The sequence below is a fragment of the Toxotes jaculatrix genome, chromosome 5, assembly GCF_017976425.1.
Source record: "Toxotes jaculatrix isolate fToxJac2 chromosome 5, fToxJac2.pri, whole genome shotgun sequence".
NCBI lineage: Eukaryota > Metazoa > Chordata > Actinopteri > Toxotidae > Toxotes > Toxotes jaculatrix.
The window spans coordinates 2,160,272-2,180,753 of NC_054398.1; the positions used below are offsets into that span (position 1 = coordinate 2,160,272).

The 20,482-nt window shown below is 41.3% G+C and overlaps 1 protein-coding gene across 3 annotated transcripts; it reads left to right on the forward strand.

The window, feature by feature from the left end:
- Nucleotides 1-6,463: 6,463 nt before the first annotated feature.
- meak7 (MTOR associated protein, eak-7 homolog) lies at nucleotides 6,464-20,096 on the forward strand. Of its 3 annotated transcripts, XM_041039240.1 has the most exons (10): nucleotides 6,464-6,555; nucleotides 6,680-6,706; nucleotides 13,147-13,323; nucleotides 13,760-14,023; nucleotides 14,176-14,320; nucleotides 14,398-14,609; nucleotides 15,091-15,277; nucleotides 16,556-16,674; nucleotides 17,080-17,259; nucleotides 17,960-20,096. In XM_041039240.1, the coding sequence occupies exons 3-10, from the start codon at nucleotides 13,153-13,155 to the stop codon at nucleotides 18,086-18,088; spliced, it is 1,407 nt and encodes a 468-aa protein (XP_040895174.1). In that variant the 5' UTR covers nucleotides 6,464-6,555; nucleotides 6,680-6,706; nucleotides 13,147-13,152; the 3' UTR covers nucleotides 18,089-20,096. The 3 variants fall into 3 exon arrangements, with proteins under 3 accessions (XP_040895174.1, XP_040895172.1, XP_040895175.1); XM_041039238.1 differs by lacking the exons at nucleotides 6,464-6,555; nucleotides 6,680-6,706 and adding an exon at nucleotides 12,689-12,746; XM_041039241.1 differs by lacking the exons at nucleotides 6,464-6,555; nucleotides 6,680-6,706 and adding an exon at nucleotides 12,983-13,011.
- Nucleotides 20,097-20,482: the final 386 nt, after the last annotated feature.

The following is a 20,482-nucleotide window of genomic DNA, read 5'->3' on the forward strand; positions in this document are numbered from 1 at the left end:
CCTATGGTATAAAATTTAGTAACTTTAGCTTTAGAAACTTAATTGAGATGTGTAATCCGTCACAGTGGTTTTTGTCAGTCCTAAATTATCTTGTGGTAATGTGGTATTGCACTTCATCACCTTATAATAATATAACTGACAGAGAATGTTGCAGACATGTTGTTCACTATTAAACTGTCAAGTTATCGGGTCTAATTGAAATTAAATTCCGTGTATTTTTTATGTCTGACTGACAAAGAGCCAGACAGCAGCTGTTAGCGCGACACAAACAGAGCCACAAACTCAGCACAACAACCCACATTTGTAGCTAATGTCTCCCTCTCTGTTTGCATGTGCACATCCTGTCCCCCACCTTGGCTTTGGTCTGCAGCCCACTTCTCAGGGGCTTGATGCTTAGCATAACACATTCTAATCTCCATCTGAGCTCTCAGTGTTCATGTTGCATTATGGGTAATGTAGGTGCCATGCTTTGACAAGGAAGAGGAATGTGTGGGAAAAAAATAAAAACCCTTGGTTTTCAAACTGCCCCTTGGTGTAGGACTCTTTTCGGGTTCCTATAAAGGCTTCGTCTCTGCACCCAGAAGTGGCATGTCATTATACGAGTTTTTCTGTTTTGTTTTTTGTGTGTAGGGTGAGGTAATGGGAGCATTTAGGCATTTGTGAATTCCAAAGCCCACACGGCAACCATCTCTGGGAGCTTAGGGACTCCCAAGGGTCTCCATGGTCACCGCTGTAACCGTCATGTTTAGCCAGTCGACAGTTGGTGAGGAAGATGAAGTGTCCTGGTGATGCAGTATCTCAATGAGGTCCTCGCTGTCTGTCCTCCTCCCTCTGTTGTACTTAACCGTCCTCCTGGATCTCAAATGTCATTTTGTTTGACTTCAATAAATGAATACATCACTTATTAAATGTTAATCATTTGAAAAGTAATGATCTCTAGTTACTCATTAATAATCAGAAACTGTAGTGCTGTGTTTGTGCTATGCTAACATCCTCTCTTCCTGTGTAAGATCGAACTGTACAGTGAACGATCAGATTAGTTGCACTCTGCCTTGTACTGTACTCTGTTCAGCAGGATAGATAAATACATCACTGAGAAGTGTTTCACAGTTAAACGCTGGTCAGGTGTGTTAAGTCCAGAGATGGTCAGTGAAAGAATCAATGGCTGGACATTGATTTCCAATAAAGAGACCCGATTTGCATGTTCTGTGTATGGTCTGTATGAGGTCAGCTGATGGCTCCCAGCTGTTGAAACCCACACACTATCGGCATGTGTGTTGTTGTGTTACAGCAGTCAGACGAATGGATTGATGGTTTGTCTGGATGACTCAGCCACTGATCAAACTGCATAGTGAGTGTGTGCGTGTGTGTGCGTGTGTGTGTGTCTGACAGGCTGGCTGGGTGGTAGCAGTGATCTGAGGGGCCTAATTGGAGGTTGTATAATAACAGGGCTCTGGTGGTAGCTCACTGTGGCTTTCAGTAAGCTGTGAGGAAGTGAGAGGTTGAGGATATAGTTTAAGCGTGTGTTACAGTGTGTGTGGGAGTTAAGGCTGGTTGAAACAGGTGTGACCATATTAATTCGGTTAATACCTTAACACGGATCATCATTTTATGGCATTCATGTCAGTTTGGAGCACATTGTGATTTCTTTTATTTTGTTGTGTTGTGCTCAGCTTCCAAAGAATAAGGAACTACTGGTACTTGATGTCAAAATCCACCTCTTCACTCAACACCTTAAAGGACCAGTGTGTAGGATTTAGAGGGCTCGATTACCAGAAATGGAATGTAATATTCATGATTATATTTTCATTTATGTTTTATCTCCTGTAACTAGGAATTGTATTTTCTTCAGCTAAGAATGAGCGTTTCATATCTACATAGAGAGCAGAGGAAGTTCTTACATTACCTGGAGACCACCATAGTTTGTCCCTACGCACTTGGAAAGGGAAGGCTGGTGGACGGGTATTCAGTTGGTTGCAATCTGCAACTTCACTGCTAAAACCAACTTAATGTGACAAAGATCTTTCAGCTAGAAAGGCTGTTGACAAGCTCTGAAGTTGCTTCCTTGTTTTTTGTTTGTTTTTTTTTGTTCCTAAGAAACCATGCAGCAGGTTTTTTTTTTTTTTTTTGTGCAACCACAATTTGCATTATTACCTGCTCGAAGAGGGCAGAAGAAAACAAGACGAACAGACTGCAGCCATGCTAGCTGCTCAGTGAAGCTATACTGCAACACAGCAGTGCTTTGAGCTAAATGTTAACATGTTCTCAGTGATGATGTAGCATGTTGATGTTTAGCCAGTAGCCTATAGCATTTACCATGTTAGCCATCTTAGTTTTGACATGTTAGAATGCTAACAAGGTCTTTGCTTTCTTTTGCTGTTTGTTTAGAAAGTGTTAGCTTGCTGCTAACTGGCACTGAACACAAAGCTGAGGTTACTGGGAACGTCTGTCATTTTGTGGGTCACAAACCAAAGTACTGGATAAACAGAATGTAAAAGCTGATGGTGGTGTTAGATGACAGGTGAGAGGATGACAGTTTTTACAACCATCATCTGGGGACCATGAATGTCTGCACCAAATTACATGGCAGGACATACGATAGTTGTTGAGATTTATCAATGAAAAAACAAAAATGTCAGCTTCATGTTGGCGTCAGAGGATAATGAGGTGAGAATGAAAATTGTTTCCTGGGAATGTGTGTAGCATCTGTAGCTCACAAACCGAAGTGACAATCCATGTCAAAATATTTCAGCCTCGACCAAAGTGGTGGACTGAACACCCCGCTGGCCAGACGCATGCATCTAGCAGGTATAATGCTTACATGGTAAACATTATATCTGTAACTTTCCAAGCTGCGGGTCAATTTATTTTCAAAGATTTAATATTGATTTAGTCAATATAGCAACGCAGACAATCCATAGAAGTCTGTCGTTCTTTGGATCTTGAGTTCAGATCAATAAATTCATTCATTAAAAAGCCACAAAACAAAAAACTTGTGAAGGCTGATGGTAGAATAAAGGTCACATTGTACAGGAAACCCACTCGCACAGTCCAGTATCTCAGTCTCACCACTAACCACTACTTACCACACACAAAATCAGTGGTAAGGAGCCTCCCACACAGAGCGACTTGGTGTCAGTGAAGAGGAGGATGGAGAGACAGATGTGCAGCAGGTCCAGGGGTCACCCCAGGCCAGTGGGGGGCCTAATGTGCATGTTTTTGGGATTGTGGGAGGAAACCGGAGTACCCGGAAAAAACCCGCGCAGGCACAGGGAGAACATGCTAACTCCACACAGAAGAGCCCAGGCCGGGGTTTGAACCTGAAACCCTCTTGCTGTGCCCCCTTTTTTGTTTTTATTAACAGACAGAATTAGCCCCAGACAGAACGGCCTCATTATTGCTGGTTGTCCTTTGACCTTTCATCTAAAGAAATTTCAATCTAATGTCTTTATGAGGTCAACATTTTTATTTTTCCATTATTTTGATGAAATGCTTTTAAAAAAAAAAACGACACTCTCATCAGCCTCAGCTTTACTTTATTGCTAACTAGCAAATGTTAGCGCGCTAACATGCTAAACTATGACTGTGAACGTGGTAAGCATTACACCTGTTAAATATCTGCAAGTTAGTATTGTCACGAGCATCTTAGTATATAAGTAGTGTGTAGTGCTGTGCTTTAGTACAGCCTGACAGAGCTGCTAGAGTGGCTGCAGACGCGTTTGTCTTGTTTTCACAAGTTTACCAAGAGAGATACACAACCACAGGCTTTTAAGTTACTTTAGAACCCAATTTCACAAGCTCAAACCCACAGCTGAAAAGCTGTGCTCCATTTTCACACAGTGTATGAAGCTGTGCTGCTACTCTGAGTGAGTGCCGCCACCCACATCCCCTTTTTCCTTTCACTTCACTGTCCTTAGTGTGTCATGCATGTCCCAACAGCTCCAGTCAGCATGGCCGAAGGTAAATACAGGCAGCAGCATCAGTCTCACAGTGGCAAAAACCTGGCCTGTCAGGGTGTGATGGTGTGTGCCACAGAGAGAGAGAGAGAGAGAGAGAGAGAGATGTTAGCACACAGGACCTGTAGGAGTATCCAAACAAGGACTGTCAGATCAGTTCCTGCACAGCGATACCACTCAGATCCTTCCTGCATTCCTCAGACCTCCTCAACACAGCAGCATATTTAACAGCCCACAGCAAGTCATGTGCTCAGACGTGTGTGTGTGTGTGTGTGTGAAAGAGAGAAAGAGAAAGGCTAGAATTGTCTTGCAGCCATCCAGTGCCTCCAAATGTTTGTGTGATGACGTTCTTGTATTTTTATTCATATAAGAATCAAAGTGCTTTCACAGAGATTGAGACTTTGGGCTTAGTTTTAGGATTGGAATTGGGTCTGATTTTAAACTGGTGAATGCATTCTTGTGCCGTAGTTGCTGGGATAAACAAAACGACAACAAAACAAAGCATTAGCATGTTTGTGTACTCCAGTTTAAACATCTCTGTTTCACCAATGATGTGTCTTTTCTCTCTGTCATCACTGAAAAGCTGAACTTCATCATCACGTCTCAATTCTCAGCCATGGACACACAATGTACAACATTTAGTTTAGAGTTTGAAATAAAAGCCTTTCAAACTTGGCTCCTTTCACTTCCAATCTGTGACCACGTCACCTCTGTTGGACTGATTCAACGTATGGTTAGTCACAGCTCGGCGGGGTCCTAAATCCCAACGGGCCGGTGCACGAGCGAATCATGTTGAAACAACCCCTCACCCTGGGAATGAGCTCACAGTCATCATCTCCTGGATAGAAACACGCAGGGGCCCTCTGTGTGTGTGTGTGTGTGTGTGTGTGTGTCAGTGAGTGTGTGTGTGTGTGTGTGGGGGGGGGGGACTTTCTTGACAATTAATCAACTCAAAGGCAAATTTTCCCTGTATCATCTGTACCATAGCACATGTTGTCTTTTCTCCAGTTTTAAAATTAGTCATTGTACCTTGTACCTTGACTGGTGTAAAATTAATAAGTAACAAGGGTAGTGATAACGTTTATTACCAGCAGATTGTAGATAACGTTGCCACTTGTATTAACACTGCATAATTTGAAATAATCTGTGTAATCCATTTCCTCACATTAGGATTTTACTCAGAACCATATCCTGAATTTATGTTTAGCTGCTGTAATCAAGATCTTTATTAACAACCGACCAAATGACAATGTGTAAAATGAAAGAGGTCATTCTGGTGTGAGGAGGGAAGGAGACAGAGAGAGAGAGAGAGACAGAGAGAGAGAGAGAGAGAGAAACAATGGCTGACGGGAGGAGCAAGGGGGTGGGGGACCCTGGAAACCGAAATTTGTGCAACTGAGCAAAGTAAATGGGGGTGAGAGGTGGGGTGGGTCTCTTTTCAGATCCTTCCAGGCCATGTGAATAGGGAAGAAAGAGCGACACAGGGGGAATATGAGAGTGAATGGGTCAGCTCTCAGTGCTCCTGTGCTCCAGTGCTGCACAGCCTTGGCACAGAGATGCCATTGACAGAGACTAACGAGCTGAGGGCCACTTCATTCTCCCACCCCAAATGAGCATCTGTTTTCTGAGTCTGCTGAGTACATTTACACTCTACACACAAGGTGACAATGGGATGTCTGTTTGCTGTGGTGTCACTCTTGTTATTGGTTTTGCATCACTTCTGATGATCAGCCCCGCTGAGATATTCCCCTCTCATACGAAGCCTAAAACAGGCTGAAGGATGGATTTTCTGCTGCGAAGTTAGCTTGATGTTGTTTGATGTTTTTCTTCACACACACACACACACACACACACACTTCTTGCTAACATTAGCAGCTAAGCTAGGCCCAATAAGCAATTACACTTCAACACAAACTTGTTATCCTCACTGTAATATATACAATAAAACAAAAGCTATCCTAACGCACACCACTGCTTTGTCATTTTCATGTATATATATTTTTAGTATTTATGATTTTATAATTTTACACCTTTATTTTTATTGATTTTCATTCGTGGTAAGATCTGTGCATCTTAGCTGGGCTGATGCAACCCACTACAGCACACTGTATTTAGGATTTCATGCCTGTTAATGTTTCCCTCTATCACTTTGTATATTTATCATTATATGTATCCATACAATTTCTTGTTTTTCTTTGTCATTGACATGTCATGTTGTTGATCAGCTCTCAAAAGGTCCCGTGTGTGAAGGATTTACCGTGCTGACTGTGAATATACTGCACAGACACACCAGTAAATACACTGAAGGAAACTACATAAATGCTTGTTTTCATTTGTTTCCTCGTATTTCTGTCCCTGCATTTCTGCACAACCTCTGTTACCATCTGACCTTTGGGTTAAGTACAACTAAAGTGAAACAACGCAAGAGCCTTATCTGCATCTGTGTGTAAGGAAGTTGTGCAGCTCACTTCCTGTTCCAAAGTAGGAGAGACGTCAGTGCCATCCTCAGGGATCTTATTCACGATCAGTGAGGCTTTCTGGGCAAATAAACTTTACAGAATCCGGTTTGTACCAGCTGAACCGGTCCAAGTTGGTCCAGGTTAAATATATAAACCCTTGTTAGGAGGATTTAAGTTCATTTCTGAGCAACTGAAAACTAAAAACAACTGAAAAAAGCTGAATGTTAAGAAAATCCAGTTCATATTTTGTCTTCTCTTCCACAGGCAAGACCAGGATCTTACAGAGTTAATGTAAGTCTGTGTCTTTGAATTGTACTGTATCACATTATAGTATGTCATAGATCTTGTCATATCATGTTGTTGTGTATCATCACTATATCATAGTGAAGTGGATCATATCATGTAACATACAGAATTGTGTCAGTGCATCATCAGTTTGCATCTCACTGTATTATACTGCATCCTATCCCATATTCATTCATAAATATTGTACCACATCACATCATACATTCAATTTATTACACGTATGTCATCAAATCGTATCACAACACATTGAATTACATCGCATATACGTTTTGTGCTTCATGTATCGTAGTTGTTTTGCATCATGTCTGTCAAGCAGTATGATGTGACATACAGTATAAATCTACTGTGTGTATATATACTGCTTATACACACCATTAAAACCAGTTACCAGATTTAATACTGTGGCTGACTGGTGTGTAGTAGTATACTGCTCATATGTTTTGTTAATATTCTAAATATATTGTATCAGTTGTATTATTGAACGCCATATTATTAACTCTACAGAACAATTTTCACACCCTGTTCAGTCAGGAGAAATGTTTCTGCACCAAGTGTCTTCTTGTGAGTGTCACATGTCTGCGTCACACTATCATCAGCAGGCAACACGTGTCTCCCCACCTCTACATTTTTCTCTTTGGTCTGCTCCTTCAGACCACAGCAGTATCCCTCCTAACTGTGCTTTTTCAACTTTTTTTTTTATCTTTCTCTTTTTAGTCAACTTTGTCTTCCCTCGTTTCTCTAGTTACTAATACACCGAGCACGGCTACTTCCTGCTGAAGATCCTACTCTCATTTTAATTAAACTATAACTCTCTACTCTGCTCAAATCAATGACACCCAGTGAAATAGCTGATCATTTATTGAACGTGCCCTTTTGGCACATTGCACTGTCTCTGTGGCCAGAGAGCTTACAGTGAAAGGTCAGCTGTCTCTACGCACTGACGTTTATAATAAGAATGAGAGTGGCTGTGCATGTTAATGTCTCTCTGAATGACTCCAAGACCTGTTTTTGTTGCATCACTATAAATAATGGCATCGGTCAACTGGAGAGCTATCAGAGGAATCAGGCACTGAACTGTAAGCTATGGATTTAACTGTGTTAAACACAAATGATATTATTCCTGCTGTACTGTGGAGCTGACTGCACACAACAGCACTTTCATTTGATTTAGATTTCTTCAGATTCTTATTTACTTACTTTCAGCAATTTTTATCCTCAAACATCAGTAACTCAGCTTGTATTCCTGACACATGAGAGGTAAACAGAAACATGTCAAAGCAGACTGTTAAGTTAAGGAACAGTCACATTAACCAGCCTCACATTCAGTCCCAATACAGTCTGTGTAGTCACAGTTGTGACATGGGTAATAAACCAGAATACAAGAAGTACTGAGATCTGTTTGAAAAAGTAGCAATACCTTGATGTAAAAATGTGCTTTTACGGGGGAAAGTCCTGCATTCATCAATTTACAGAGAAGCACAGAAGTATTATGTCAGTATTTCAGTATATGGTAACACTCCACCACCAGTAATAAGGGTGAAGTTTTACATGGGTGAACTCTGACCTCTGAGTCTGCCAGAGCTGGCGACGAGTTCGCGCCAAAATGGAAAAAGCATAGAACAGCAGGTGTTTCTTATCACAGTGATGATGACTGGTGGATTAATACACACAGTACTCGTCAGACGCACCCAGTCGAAGAGTTAACAGCTAACAAGTAAAAACGCCTGCTGTGAGAAAGTATAATGACAAATCAAATTATTTTTTATGAAATTTGAAACACCCGAGCTCCGGGACAGCTTTCTGTAACATGTCTTTTTCACAGGGTTGTGCTCTACAGTCAAACTGGCAAGCAGAAGTCCCAACACCCACATAAAAGATGTGATGTCCTCTTTGATTCTCTTAGCAAATGCACGGTTACAGAATGAGGAAGCTGTGTTCCACTGATGCTGACAGGAAGAGATACAACTCTAAACAAATTTGTATGTATGTATATATTTGGGTGTTCGCTTGTTTATTTAAGGTTAACTGTATGATTGGTCATTATCACTCAAGTATTTCCATTTGCCCTGCACACTTTGAAATGGTCCCACCATGGTCATCAGAGGCCCAAACACTTGAAAAACTTTTATCTGGTGGTATTTTATTTTAGTTATTGATTGTCATCTTCCAAGAAACCACAAGGTGAAATTAATTAATTTAATTTATTACAGCTTTTTTTTTTTTTTTTTAAAGCTGAAGCTCAGCTGTAGCCTGACGTGGTACATTGTGGTGCATACACACACAGTCTGCAATTACATACAGCAAGCAAGCGTAGTTAAGCTTTTCTGGAAATGGATATGCAAGAACACTTTCAAGTCATGTGATAGTTTCTGTCTATGAAAGTGTATGTGTGGTATGTGGCTTTTTTCTTCTTTCTTTTTTTTTTGTATTCAAATGCTGGATTTCCTGTGCAGTCACTCAGCAGTGAGACTTTTACCATATAGGGATACAACTGAGAGGAGGGGTAGTGGGCAAAGGGAAGAGAAAAGAAGAACTAACAACACTCACTTCTCAAGTCTCAGCTTGTTGACAGCTGAATCATTGTAATGGAGTGAACACAGGTAGTGCCAGAGATGGCAATAAAGCCAAGTCTCTCTCTTTTTATTGGAATGTGTGCATATACACAGTTGTTTATCAGTGAACCGTGTGTATTCCCTGGTTCTGTCTGTACCTGCTTGAAACACCAATGATGCAAGAGAAACAGAGCAAGAAAGAAAGAAAAGCGTAAGGAGATACTGTAGATAGAAACCGGTCTAAATGGTAAAATAGTCTGATGACACCTATAGATTTTGCAGCTGTTAACCCAGAGAGGACATATAGTGTGAATGTGTCTTACCTTATCTGTAAATGTGTGAATGATTGAAATCAACCTGCCCTCCATAGTAGAATTTTTTTTTTTTTTTAAAGTGAAACCATGTGTTTCACTCTTCCTCAGACAAACGAAAAGCTGAGTTCACAAGCAATAAAACACACAACTTTCCTGGGCCTGGTGTGAAAGCTGACGTTAGCTAACGTTAGCAAACCTTGGATAAATATTGATGACTGTTGACATCATTTATTTGGCTGACTTTAGCTTTAGCTTGACTGTGAATCCTCTCTGCTTATGCTCCTGTTATTGCATCAGCATTCACCACTATCCTGTAACGACAGAGTCAAACCGTGATCATTTAACCTGGTTCATCTTTGGTTGCATGTCAAAGTAACATCAAAGTGTTGCACTGGCCAACCAGACACAGGGATGTAAGCTGGGAACTGGAAGCCACAGTAGCTGAACTGTTAGTTTATGCTCAGTACTTTTACTATCATTGGACTCTATGACTTGCAGGTACAGCTCACACTCTCAGTTTCAGGGTTTTTTTTTTTGTTTGTTTCTTCTGAATCGAGCAGACTCCACCCTCCTCCATTAACAGATTTTGTGGATGGTAAAGAAATTTATGGATTTTTAATTTAGGATTCACGAAAAATATGAAAACACAAAGGTTTTTGTTATTTAGCTACATTCTGTGTGGCTACATGATGACCATGACATGATGATGTGTAAAGCTACAGTACGTTCTACAGATAAGTATCAGCATGGGTATTATTCATACAGTCGGAAGAGGTGAAGACTGTGTGATGTTGGAGATTCAGCACTAATAAAACTAATGCACTTGGCTCAGTATATATAACATATAGACCAGCATTGCTGTCCCTCTCTGCTAGATTTAAGACGGACATAATCAGCTTCTTTCATTCATTCATTCATTCATTCAGAGTTATGACCCAGTTATCAACTTTGAAACTTGTGCTTTTACAATCGAAGTACTCCAGAAGACCTTGGTTGAAAACTGCTTTTCTAGCTCTGTGGTTCATGTTGTACTGCTCACACTGATTCATCACTGGTATCCTGTTTACACCAGTCTAGCTGCAGTGGGCAGATGGCTGCTCGTCACCTTCACATTCAGCTGCGCTGATGTGGGTGCCTCCACTGTCGTGTAAGGCCTCATTACAATGCAACACACCCAGCTCAGTGCACTCACACAGCAAATCTCATGCCCTTAAAAGGAGTTTTTTTCAACTGCTGTTTCTGCAAAGGACCCGGTCTCTGTTAGGTTACTCCTGTGCACACTCTGCTGGTGAAATGTGGGACAGGACAATGAGACAGTTACTTCTTGTGTTCGTGTAACAAGCTTTTGTGTGGGCTTACATGTAGGTTTGTGTATAAAACTTGTGTTTTTGCATGTGAAGCCAATGAAAGGTCAAAGCAGATAGGGAAACATCAGTGAACTTCAGAACAGAACATCACTGTATTTGGATTTACTATTTATTTTGTGGACAACTATGAATATGTTGATGATCAAAAGATACAAAGTCAACACAGGAGAAGCCGCTAACACTACAGTATGATTCCTGCTTTTGCTCGTTCGTATTGTCCTAAAAATAATGTTCTGACTGTTATAACTTTTGATTTTTTTCCTTCTTTAAATGTTGTGGGAGGTGTTGATCAGGGAGGGGGACGTGCAGTTGTTATCAAAGAAAATATGTCAATGGAAGGTTATTCATTAATCACAGTATCAGTCTTTACGTAGTAGGTGTTGAAGTCTGGGTAAATAAAAGTAAGATTGTTGTTATAGATCTATACAATCCCCACAAAAGACTCAATGTAAAAGAATTAGAGAAGCATGAACAAGGTAACGACGTAACATGGTGTATTGATTTCATGCTTTTAACACTTTATGGGGAGAGAAGGCAATAAGCCATAATGAGCAGATGGTGGAAGAACTATAATGAAATTAAAAGGACTAGTTTGTTTAAATAACCGTCAAAGTCCTAAATTTGAAATAAAGTCAGATACAGATCAGACTTTGGTTTCTTGTGAATTAACAGCTGCTGGTAATTGAGACGTATTGACTGACAACATCATTAGCAAAGGAACATGCTTTTGATAATATGGAAAAGGCAGAAATGTTCATCAAGAACTCTGTCACAGTGCACAGTGGTTTTGCACTGGGAAGGTCAGTGGAGATCTGGGAGGAAGGCAAGCTTCCAGTAGTGTGGAAAGGGACTGTCATTAGATAATAAAATAGAATTAGATAACATAGGTCTAAGTTGGTCTATTCAAATTTGTCTTGGGAATGGTTGAATGAGAAGATCACATGGAAATATCTCTTTGACAGAACACAGGATAAATGTGAAAAAGCCTTGAGCAGGCACTGTGTGGGGAGCTGATAGAGTTGCTTTAAGGAATATTTATACAGCTTTAATTAGGTCAGTCTGAAATTATGGTGGTATTGTATGTGGACCAGCTGTGTGTACATCCATAAAAAGGTAAGACAGAAGCAAACTCCTACTCTCAAGTTTGGCACAAAATAATCGAGACACAGTGACAGAAGCTGCACCAGATCAAGCAAGAAGCTGGAGTGGAAAAGACACTGGGGAATCGTAGGAGAGAAGAGAGCTTGATTAGTAGGATGAGATTAGGTCACATCAGTATAATTTGTCATTGCATGGAAACTGTGAGGCCAGCGACCACACAGAGACTGTGGAGCTCACTATATGTAAATAGTGACACATATCAGCTGGAACAAAAGGGATTAAACACATTTATCTTAAACCAATCTTCACAAAAACTCTTAGAATTCTCAGAATGGTGTTTTGAAACATCTCTTCACTGACCTACACCATACAACAAGAGTGAAAGCGCTCCATAAAGCAGCAGTGGGTGGCGTTAATGCTCGGACTGGTTGTAATTCGCCATTAAAATAAAGAAGAGGAAGAAGAAGAAGCCGAAGAGGCAGCAGAAGAAGAATAACTTCCACGCCCCCAACCCCCGTCCCTCCCAACAACCAGCTCTTCCTGCCTCTTCGCATCAAGGACCAATCGCAATGAAGTGACCACGCGGCTCATTTCATTGGCTGTGATCAGTGTGTCGCAATTAACACCAGGAAGTTTACATTGTGTTGTTAGTCAAAGCAGGATGAAGAGCTAAGCTGCGGTGCTTTAAAAGGTTAGCGGCACACAGAACAATGTTGTTCATGTTTAAACTGCCTGCTTTGAGAGCATTGTTTATGTCATACATTTATCACGATAACCACTGTTTCATATACAGCAGTTTCCGTCATGATACAAAAGTAAGGATGTGTCTAACGCTAGCTAGCTAGCTAGCTAGCACATCTAACGCTAGCTAGCTAGCTAGCGTTAGCTTACCACCCAAGGTCCAAAATGAAAAGCTAAGTTACTATGAAAAGACACATACAGGACCACATGATTAGGTATGAAACTGCCCATCAGATTTATTAACGAACTGTTTTAGGGTTTAAGATTTTTTTTCTTTCATTCTACCACACTGTATGTAAACATAGTACCATCGGTGTGTGTGTCCTGCTGTACTTTGTGTCGGACTGTAGAGCACTATGGGCAACACTGAGAGCGTGGTGGTGCAGAAGCGGCTGGCCCGCTTCCGCCCCGAGGAGCGGCCTGTGATTGAGGGGGTCTTCAACAAGCTCCAGGGTGGTACCGGGGGTCGCTCAGGAGCCCCAGAGAAAGCACCGCCAGGGAAGACTCTAACGCTTGAGATGTTGCAGGTCTGACTGTAAATACAGCCTGTATAATTAGTGCATGATGTCATTCTAACAGTTTAGCATAAAGAAAATATGTCAGTAAAAGATTAAAACTCCATGATCCACTTTATGACACAGACTTTCCAGTCTTCATAAAGTCCAATAGAAAAACGCCATAAATGCAGTTCTTAGAGGTCCCATTTTGTTTAATATAAATATACATGATTGGGATGTTTCTCCCTTTACATTTAGTTTCCTGTTATTATTCTCTGTAATTTATTGTTGTTTTACAGATTACTATAGCTAGATATATGCTCTCAGAAATAGGCTTTGTTTCGTTTGCTCTGACTATATTTTATGCTCTTGTTCAGCAAATGTGATTACTATTCAAAGTGTTCTATCAGAGCATTTGTCAGTGTGTTGACTGTGTTTAATCAGCCCCTCCCTTTGTCTCTGCCAGTCCTCAGTGGGCAGCCTGGCACCAGACTCCATGGTAAAGAGGATCTATCAGTGCATGTGTAGCATTGACCCTGGACTGGCAGCACCTGCAGCTTCTGGGAAGACTAGCACCTCAGCTCTCTCTGGAGTAAGTCGGGAGCAGTTGGTTATCTTCCTAGCAGACACCCTGCGAGGCACTGCAGAGGAACGGGCTCCTCTCGTCATGGCAATGTCCCAGCATGCAGCAGGGGCAGTAACAGTTGTGACATGTGAGCAGGTCGCAGAGGTGAGTAGAGCATAAACTTAAATAATGTATCAGTTTTGCTGGTGTTTCTCTTCTTCTCTTCTTTGTTTTTATTACAGCCTGCCTTCCTCACCCTTCTTCCTCCATCTTTCCCTACTGACGCCGTACTTGGGTTCTTTTTCCTTTGTCCTTAGTTTCTACAGGACCTGATCTCTGCAGTAGTTCAGATTCTGGTCCACAGAGGGCGTCTGCAGGGATGGACACCAGAGAGAATGGGTGATGGCTCCCTGGGTGTCAAACTCCTGGCAGAGCAGATGTGTTCTGAACTCAAACCCTCAGGTAAACATGTGATTTGAAGATTGTTGAATATTTTAACCATGAGGAAATGTGACTGCTGACCTTCTTTCACTCCTCAGATCAGGGAGGTTGTGATGTTTCCTGTCTGGAGGACTGGATCTTCAGGGTCTCCCAGGTATCTTTGTACCTGGAGCTGCTGGTAGCCGAAGGCCTAAATGTGTCCCTGAGTGGCCGACCAGCCCAAACCCTGCTGCCCCCCTGCAGGGAGACACCCTGGAAAGAGCTGAGGTGTCTGCTGGACCTTCCCACCCTCATGTTTCTGGCACCACAGGTCAGAATAGAGATGTACGTGCTGTCATGTGTGTGAATTCTGACCAAAATTAGTTTATGCATTCTTTGGTTTGACCAAATTTGTGGTTAATGTTCTAACACCACAGGGGAACTGATTTCTTTAAAACCACCAGGAGAATGGTTGTTGTTAGTTGCAAGGCTCTGAGGAAAATGGAGAGTGATCTGGTCTTTGTGACAGCAGCACCAGGACTGTGTTTGTTTACAGACCATGTGTGATACGTGGTCTTCTTGCCCCTGGGCAGGAAAACTTTATTACTTTTATGGAATTCTTTTAATTACAATCATAGCTCCGCCTCACTTCAACCTGAGTACAGTCCTAACCAACCAGAATACCTGTAAATACACGCAGGGCTTTAAAATCTTAAACTTCAAATGTAATTATTGCATCACTATTTACACATTGTATTATACACTGTATTACTTACTTATATCCTTCTCCAATTTTCTGTTAATCTGTCCAGTTGCCAGACAGCTACAGCGCCCCCTGGAGACTTGTGTTTTCCACACGGCTGCATGGGGAAAGCTTCACCAGGCTGGTGGCTGGCCTGATAAAGCGTGGGCCCACCCTACTGATCATCAAAGACACAAAGGGACATGTTTTCGGGGGCTTCGCCTCCAACGGCTGGGAGGTCAAACCTCAGTTCCAGGGTGAGAGAAGGGCTCGGGCTCCATCTGATCCCACAGCAGTTTCATGTTGTATGACTTACAGGCCTTAGACCTGATCTGCTATCTGATGAATACCATCTCTGGTTTATCAGCTGCATTCAATCAGTGGTTCTACAGAAAGCACAGTAGTGTTATCCTCCATGGCTCACTCTGTCATGTTAGCAAGTGCCACATAGTGCAGCACCAACCAAAAGTGATGCTTTAATTAAGGCACAGAAACTCAATTTTGGAAAGACCATGTCGTTCACAGCAGAAGTCAGACACGTCCAGCTCAGTGTGCTCTACAAAAAAAAGCCTCTTTGACTGCTGTTGTATGATGTGATAAACATTAAAGTTACATCTAGTCCTTGGATTTTTAATTTTGTAATTGACTGTACACATGTAAACATGTGCCTCAAACCCTGATGGACAGAGTTTCACCGCATTGGGTTCACATTCTCTCTGCGAAAGTATTAACCAAAATCTGAAGGGCCACATTGATTCATGAATGTGGGCGTGGCCTGTTCTGCAATATCTGGCCATTGTTCAATTCGCTGTGAGCTAGAGATGTGAAACTTGCAACCTTAACAGGAAATTATTTGCTATTGCTTCCTATGAAACGTGATTCCAAATGGTGGTGCTGCAATCAACAGCTTGCCGGTTAGCAGGCTAGCAGGCTTTCAGACAAACTACTGGTATAAAATCAGCCTGCCACTGCAAAATTTATTTGCTGCACGTACCTCAAAAAATTGATGTATGAATTATTGTTATAACTGAACCATGATGAGTTTCTCTTAACATAAAATATAGTTATGCAACAGCAACTAAAAGTGCGTCTTCACACTTTTAATGAATACGTTTAACTAATTATTTCTCAGTCATTTGGTGAATTGAAGATCACACCAAGCTACAGATTAAACCTGAACGTATTTTTAATACAGTGTGACACTTTCTATATTTACTATGTGTTTAGTTGTATTAAAATGACAGAATTTCCGGATTTTCAACATCTCTGTCATTGAGAACAAAGATGATTTGTAAAAATAACTTTTGCCACATGATAACAAAACTTTGAAATCAGCCACACAGGAGTGAGATGTGTTGTCTCTGATAGATAACAGTGTATTTTCTAAGTCCATAGTGCAATAGTAGACCAGACCCCAGATTAAGACCAGCACTGATAAAATGACTCACAGAGGAAGTAATACTACTTGTTTGAATACTGTGGGCTGTCACTTGACTTTTCTCTCAGATCTTCATAATTTGTATATTTGTGCGCAGGTGACTCCAGATGCTTCCTGTTCACTGTGTTCCCCAGGCTGAGAGTTTATACAGCAACAGGATACAACCAACACTTCATGTATCTCAACCAGAATCAGCAGACCATGCCCAACGGACTGGTGAGACCGCACTGGTTTTAGCAGAGGGGAATTTAAATTCTGTTGCTCGTGGCCCGTCATGATCAGATAGCATTTAAAACACAATTCCTTATGATTGTTTTTTTAGATAAAGGCCTAATAGAGTCGTATCAGTGTACAAGGTTTCTGCTTTTTGGGGCCAGAGCTCTTCATTAACAACTGCAGAACAATCACACACTCTGCCTATGATCGTTCCTGTTATGGACATGATACACTGTTATTTACCACATACAGCTAAAGTCATAATGGTCCGCTGTAGTGATGAACTGACACAGCAGTCCTCAGCTCTTCTGAGGGTTTTTAGATGATGATAAATAACATTGTTGGAATTACTTGTCTGTATTCTGTCTGTGTGTCGTGGTGCTTATGTCTTCTGGTCTTCATCAGGGTATGGGCGGTCAGCATGGCTACTTTGGCCTGTGGCTGGACAGTGATTTTGGCCGCGGTCATAGCCGCGCACGGCCTAAGTGCACCACCTATGGCAGCCCTCAGCTCTCCGGAGAGGAGGACTTCACCCTTGATTCGGTGGAAGTGTGGGCGGTTGGAAAACCCCCTGAACCAGAGGAGGTCAGAGTCCTTGTTCAATTCTTCTTTTTTTGCCTTTATTTGATAGGAGACACTACAGAGGCAGAGAGGAAAGGAGGCATGCAGCAAAGGTCCCTGGCTCATGTCAAGCACGATCTTCCCCTTAACCACTCAGTAATGAGGATACCCCTACATGCTCCGTTCTTTGTTTATCCTGCACATGTCAAGGACAATCCATTCTGTTTTCCAAGGAGATCTTGCTTGACACCATTTCACACATTTATACTGGAAGGACATTAGGACAATATTCAGGGGTGCAGACGGAGAAACACATGGAGAGACCAGCAGGGCCGTCTGAGCTTGTTCAGGAACACAAAGGAAGATGAATGTTTTCTCATTTTTTGGGTCCCTTCTGAGAGTTTTTTGTATAATGTACAACATATTTTTTTAAATGTTAAATATGATTTTGCAATTGCTCCCTGAAAACTACAGCAAGAGTTGAGGGGTTGCAAATATAACCCTTGACCATAGCAGTCAGGGTTTCACACACTGAAATTTATATTCAGAAGAATTATAACAAAACTCACCAACCATGGAGTCAGGCTTGTAATTAGCTGTACCAACTCTACCACAAATAGAGAACCTCATTTACATTCCAGCTTTTTTTTTTTTTTTACAGTATACAGCTGTTTCCCTGAGAACATGAAGAAAACTCACGCTATTTCTTTGTTTTGTGTTTTAGGGTGAAGAGGGGGAGGGAAAGAAGAGTATCCTGGATGTAGACCCAGAGGTCCAGGCCATGCTGGAGATGGCAGGGAAGACTCTGCACAGTCAGGGTCTCAGGGAGCCGGAGGAAGACGAGGAGCAGTGAGGGGCAATGGGAACATGGACCGGAGGCTCCAGGTTCACCTGGTATTGACACATGGGATTTTAGCATCTGACATAGCTGGAGAACATTTACATCTGACTTTTAGACATGCTGCAGTGCACACAGTGATATCACTCTGCTTGGATCCTCTAACACAGAAACTGCTGCTGCTTTCAATGACACATGACACTGACATCACCCTCACGTGTACAACAGTCAGCTCTTAAACATGACGCTGGCTCTGGAAGACATCATCACCACATAAACCAGGCTAAGAGAGTCCAAGTCTAAAAGACGGCCGATAAATGATCTGTAAATTCTGATCAGACCCTTTCACACACAGCTGAAAGCCACCAGAGTGTAGGTCTCCGGTCAGTCATCAGTGTGAAAGGGAGCAATGTGTTATGGGTGTGTTCACGCTTCATTCTACAGAGCTACACTGGTGTTTGATAGAAGAGAACTTTTTTTTTTTTTTGAATGAACGTTCGAGAAATACCACATAGTGGAAGTAACCTCAGTTGACCAGAATGCAATGCATCCACATCATGTCTGCTGGAGTCACTAACTGAAGCATTAGGTTGAGGAAGGTGAGCATAACAAAACAGTATATTATACCATTAATAATGATGTATATATCACATGTATATACAATTGTAAATGGAGTGATCTGGTTTATCCAGCCTGGATTCAGAGGAGAGGCTGGATTCTCTTAAACTCATTTTAAGAAATGTGTAATTGTGATTATTTAATCAGTGTAGTGCTGAAAAACCTTCAGGTTTCTGACGTGAGCCTGTTAGTGTCTGTGTTGCCGGTTCACCCTCTGAGCCATGATATTTATGTGTGAACACGTGACTAATGACAACATCCTTGGTGTTTTACCCATGTGAGAAGCTTAGGAGACATTCAGGGAATTTCTGGAATACAAGAGGATGCATCGACTGTTCTGATACTAAGGGTGCTAAACACTTTACCCCTCCTCAGACTGACGGCTGTGGATAAACTTCAGGGTACAAAGCTGGCTTTGTTTTCTCAGAGTCTACATCCGGTCCACTCACATCATGACCAAGACGCTAAGTGAGAAGTTTGACTGACAATTTATGGCCGAGAAAATCTATGACATGGAGGGACATGTACAACAGATGACAGAGAACAGACGAATGCCTGTAACAACTGTCATTGTCACAAAATGTGTGTGTGTGTAGGCCATACATGGCTGCAGCGTTGACCTGTAAAGTTAAAGGGCGTCTGGAGGGTGCACCTACTTTCACTTGTGTTTTTCACTTGAGTGAAGTGTGGAAATTTGCATTGTTTTTTGTTTTGTTTTTTGTTGTTTTTTTTAATTTAAAAATGTCTGACTTCGTCGGAAAGCCTGTAAATTAAATTGTTGCCATAAACACGAACGACAAGATCTGCACTTTGGCATCGCTAACTGTACTTTTACAAACATCCTGCTCAGAGGCTGAAAGGTAACTGTGTTTTCACCCCTCCTCCACCTCCTCTGTCCTGCTATCATGCAAATTACTGAGGCAAGTCACACATGCAAATCTTTTATATAATCTTACAGCAGTAGCAGACCTTTATTTTCCATTATGGTTAATGGTTGCATTAGCTCAACTCTTACACTGCTCTTACTTTAATCCTATGGTGCTCGCTGTTCTCTGCACTTGATTTCATTCTACTTTAATATTTTTCCAAAACCTTTTTCAGCCTTTTCTCCTCAGAGACCTGCAACAGTTTTATCTCCAGATTCGGAGTGTTCCCTGATTATTTTCTGCGTTGGTCCTGTAAAATTAAGAAATATCTAATTTGTTGATTTATTTGAATAATTTGTTTCCCCTAAACGATTTTTTATTTTCCGTCTGGAAAATACATAACAGACAGTGGTACCTCTTTGAAGCACCTAAGTGCTTAACTTTACCAAAGTCTTTACGTGAATTACTTGAATATTCCCATGTTACCTATATTGCAGATGATATCGTACTTTTCCCTTCAGCTGTCTTGTTACTTAGCAGATTAAGATTTTACACACAAAACATATGATCTATTTTTATATTTTGATGCATGGTTATAGATTAAATTACCTAGCAGTGACTAAAATAAATAAAATGAGCAGCAACTTCATTAAAATGCTTTGTTAAAAAAATATTTCAATAATATAATGAGAAATAATTTCACTTCTGATGGAACCATTCTGCAGTATAAGTACTTTTACTTTACATATCCTTATAATTGTAGTTTTACTGAAGTGTATCTGAATGTTCCTTCCACCGCTGATAACAGACAGAAGAGTCTTTTCTTTCCTTTCCACGCTTTAAAACCGACATCATTTCAGTGAATGAAAGAATTCATAGTCCTGTGCGGACCCTGTTGACCGCCCTCGTGGACTACAAGGAGTCC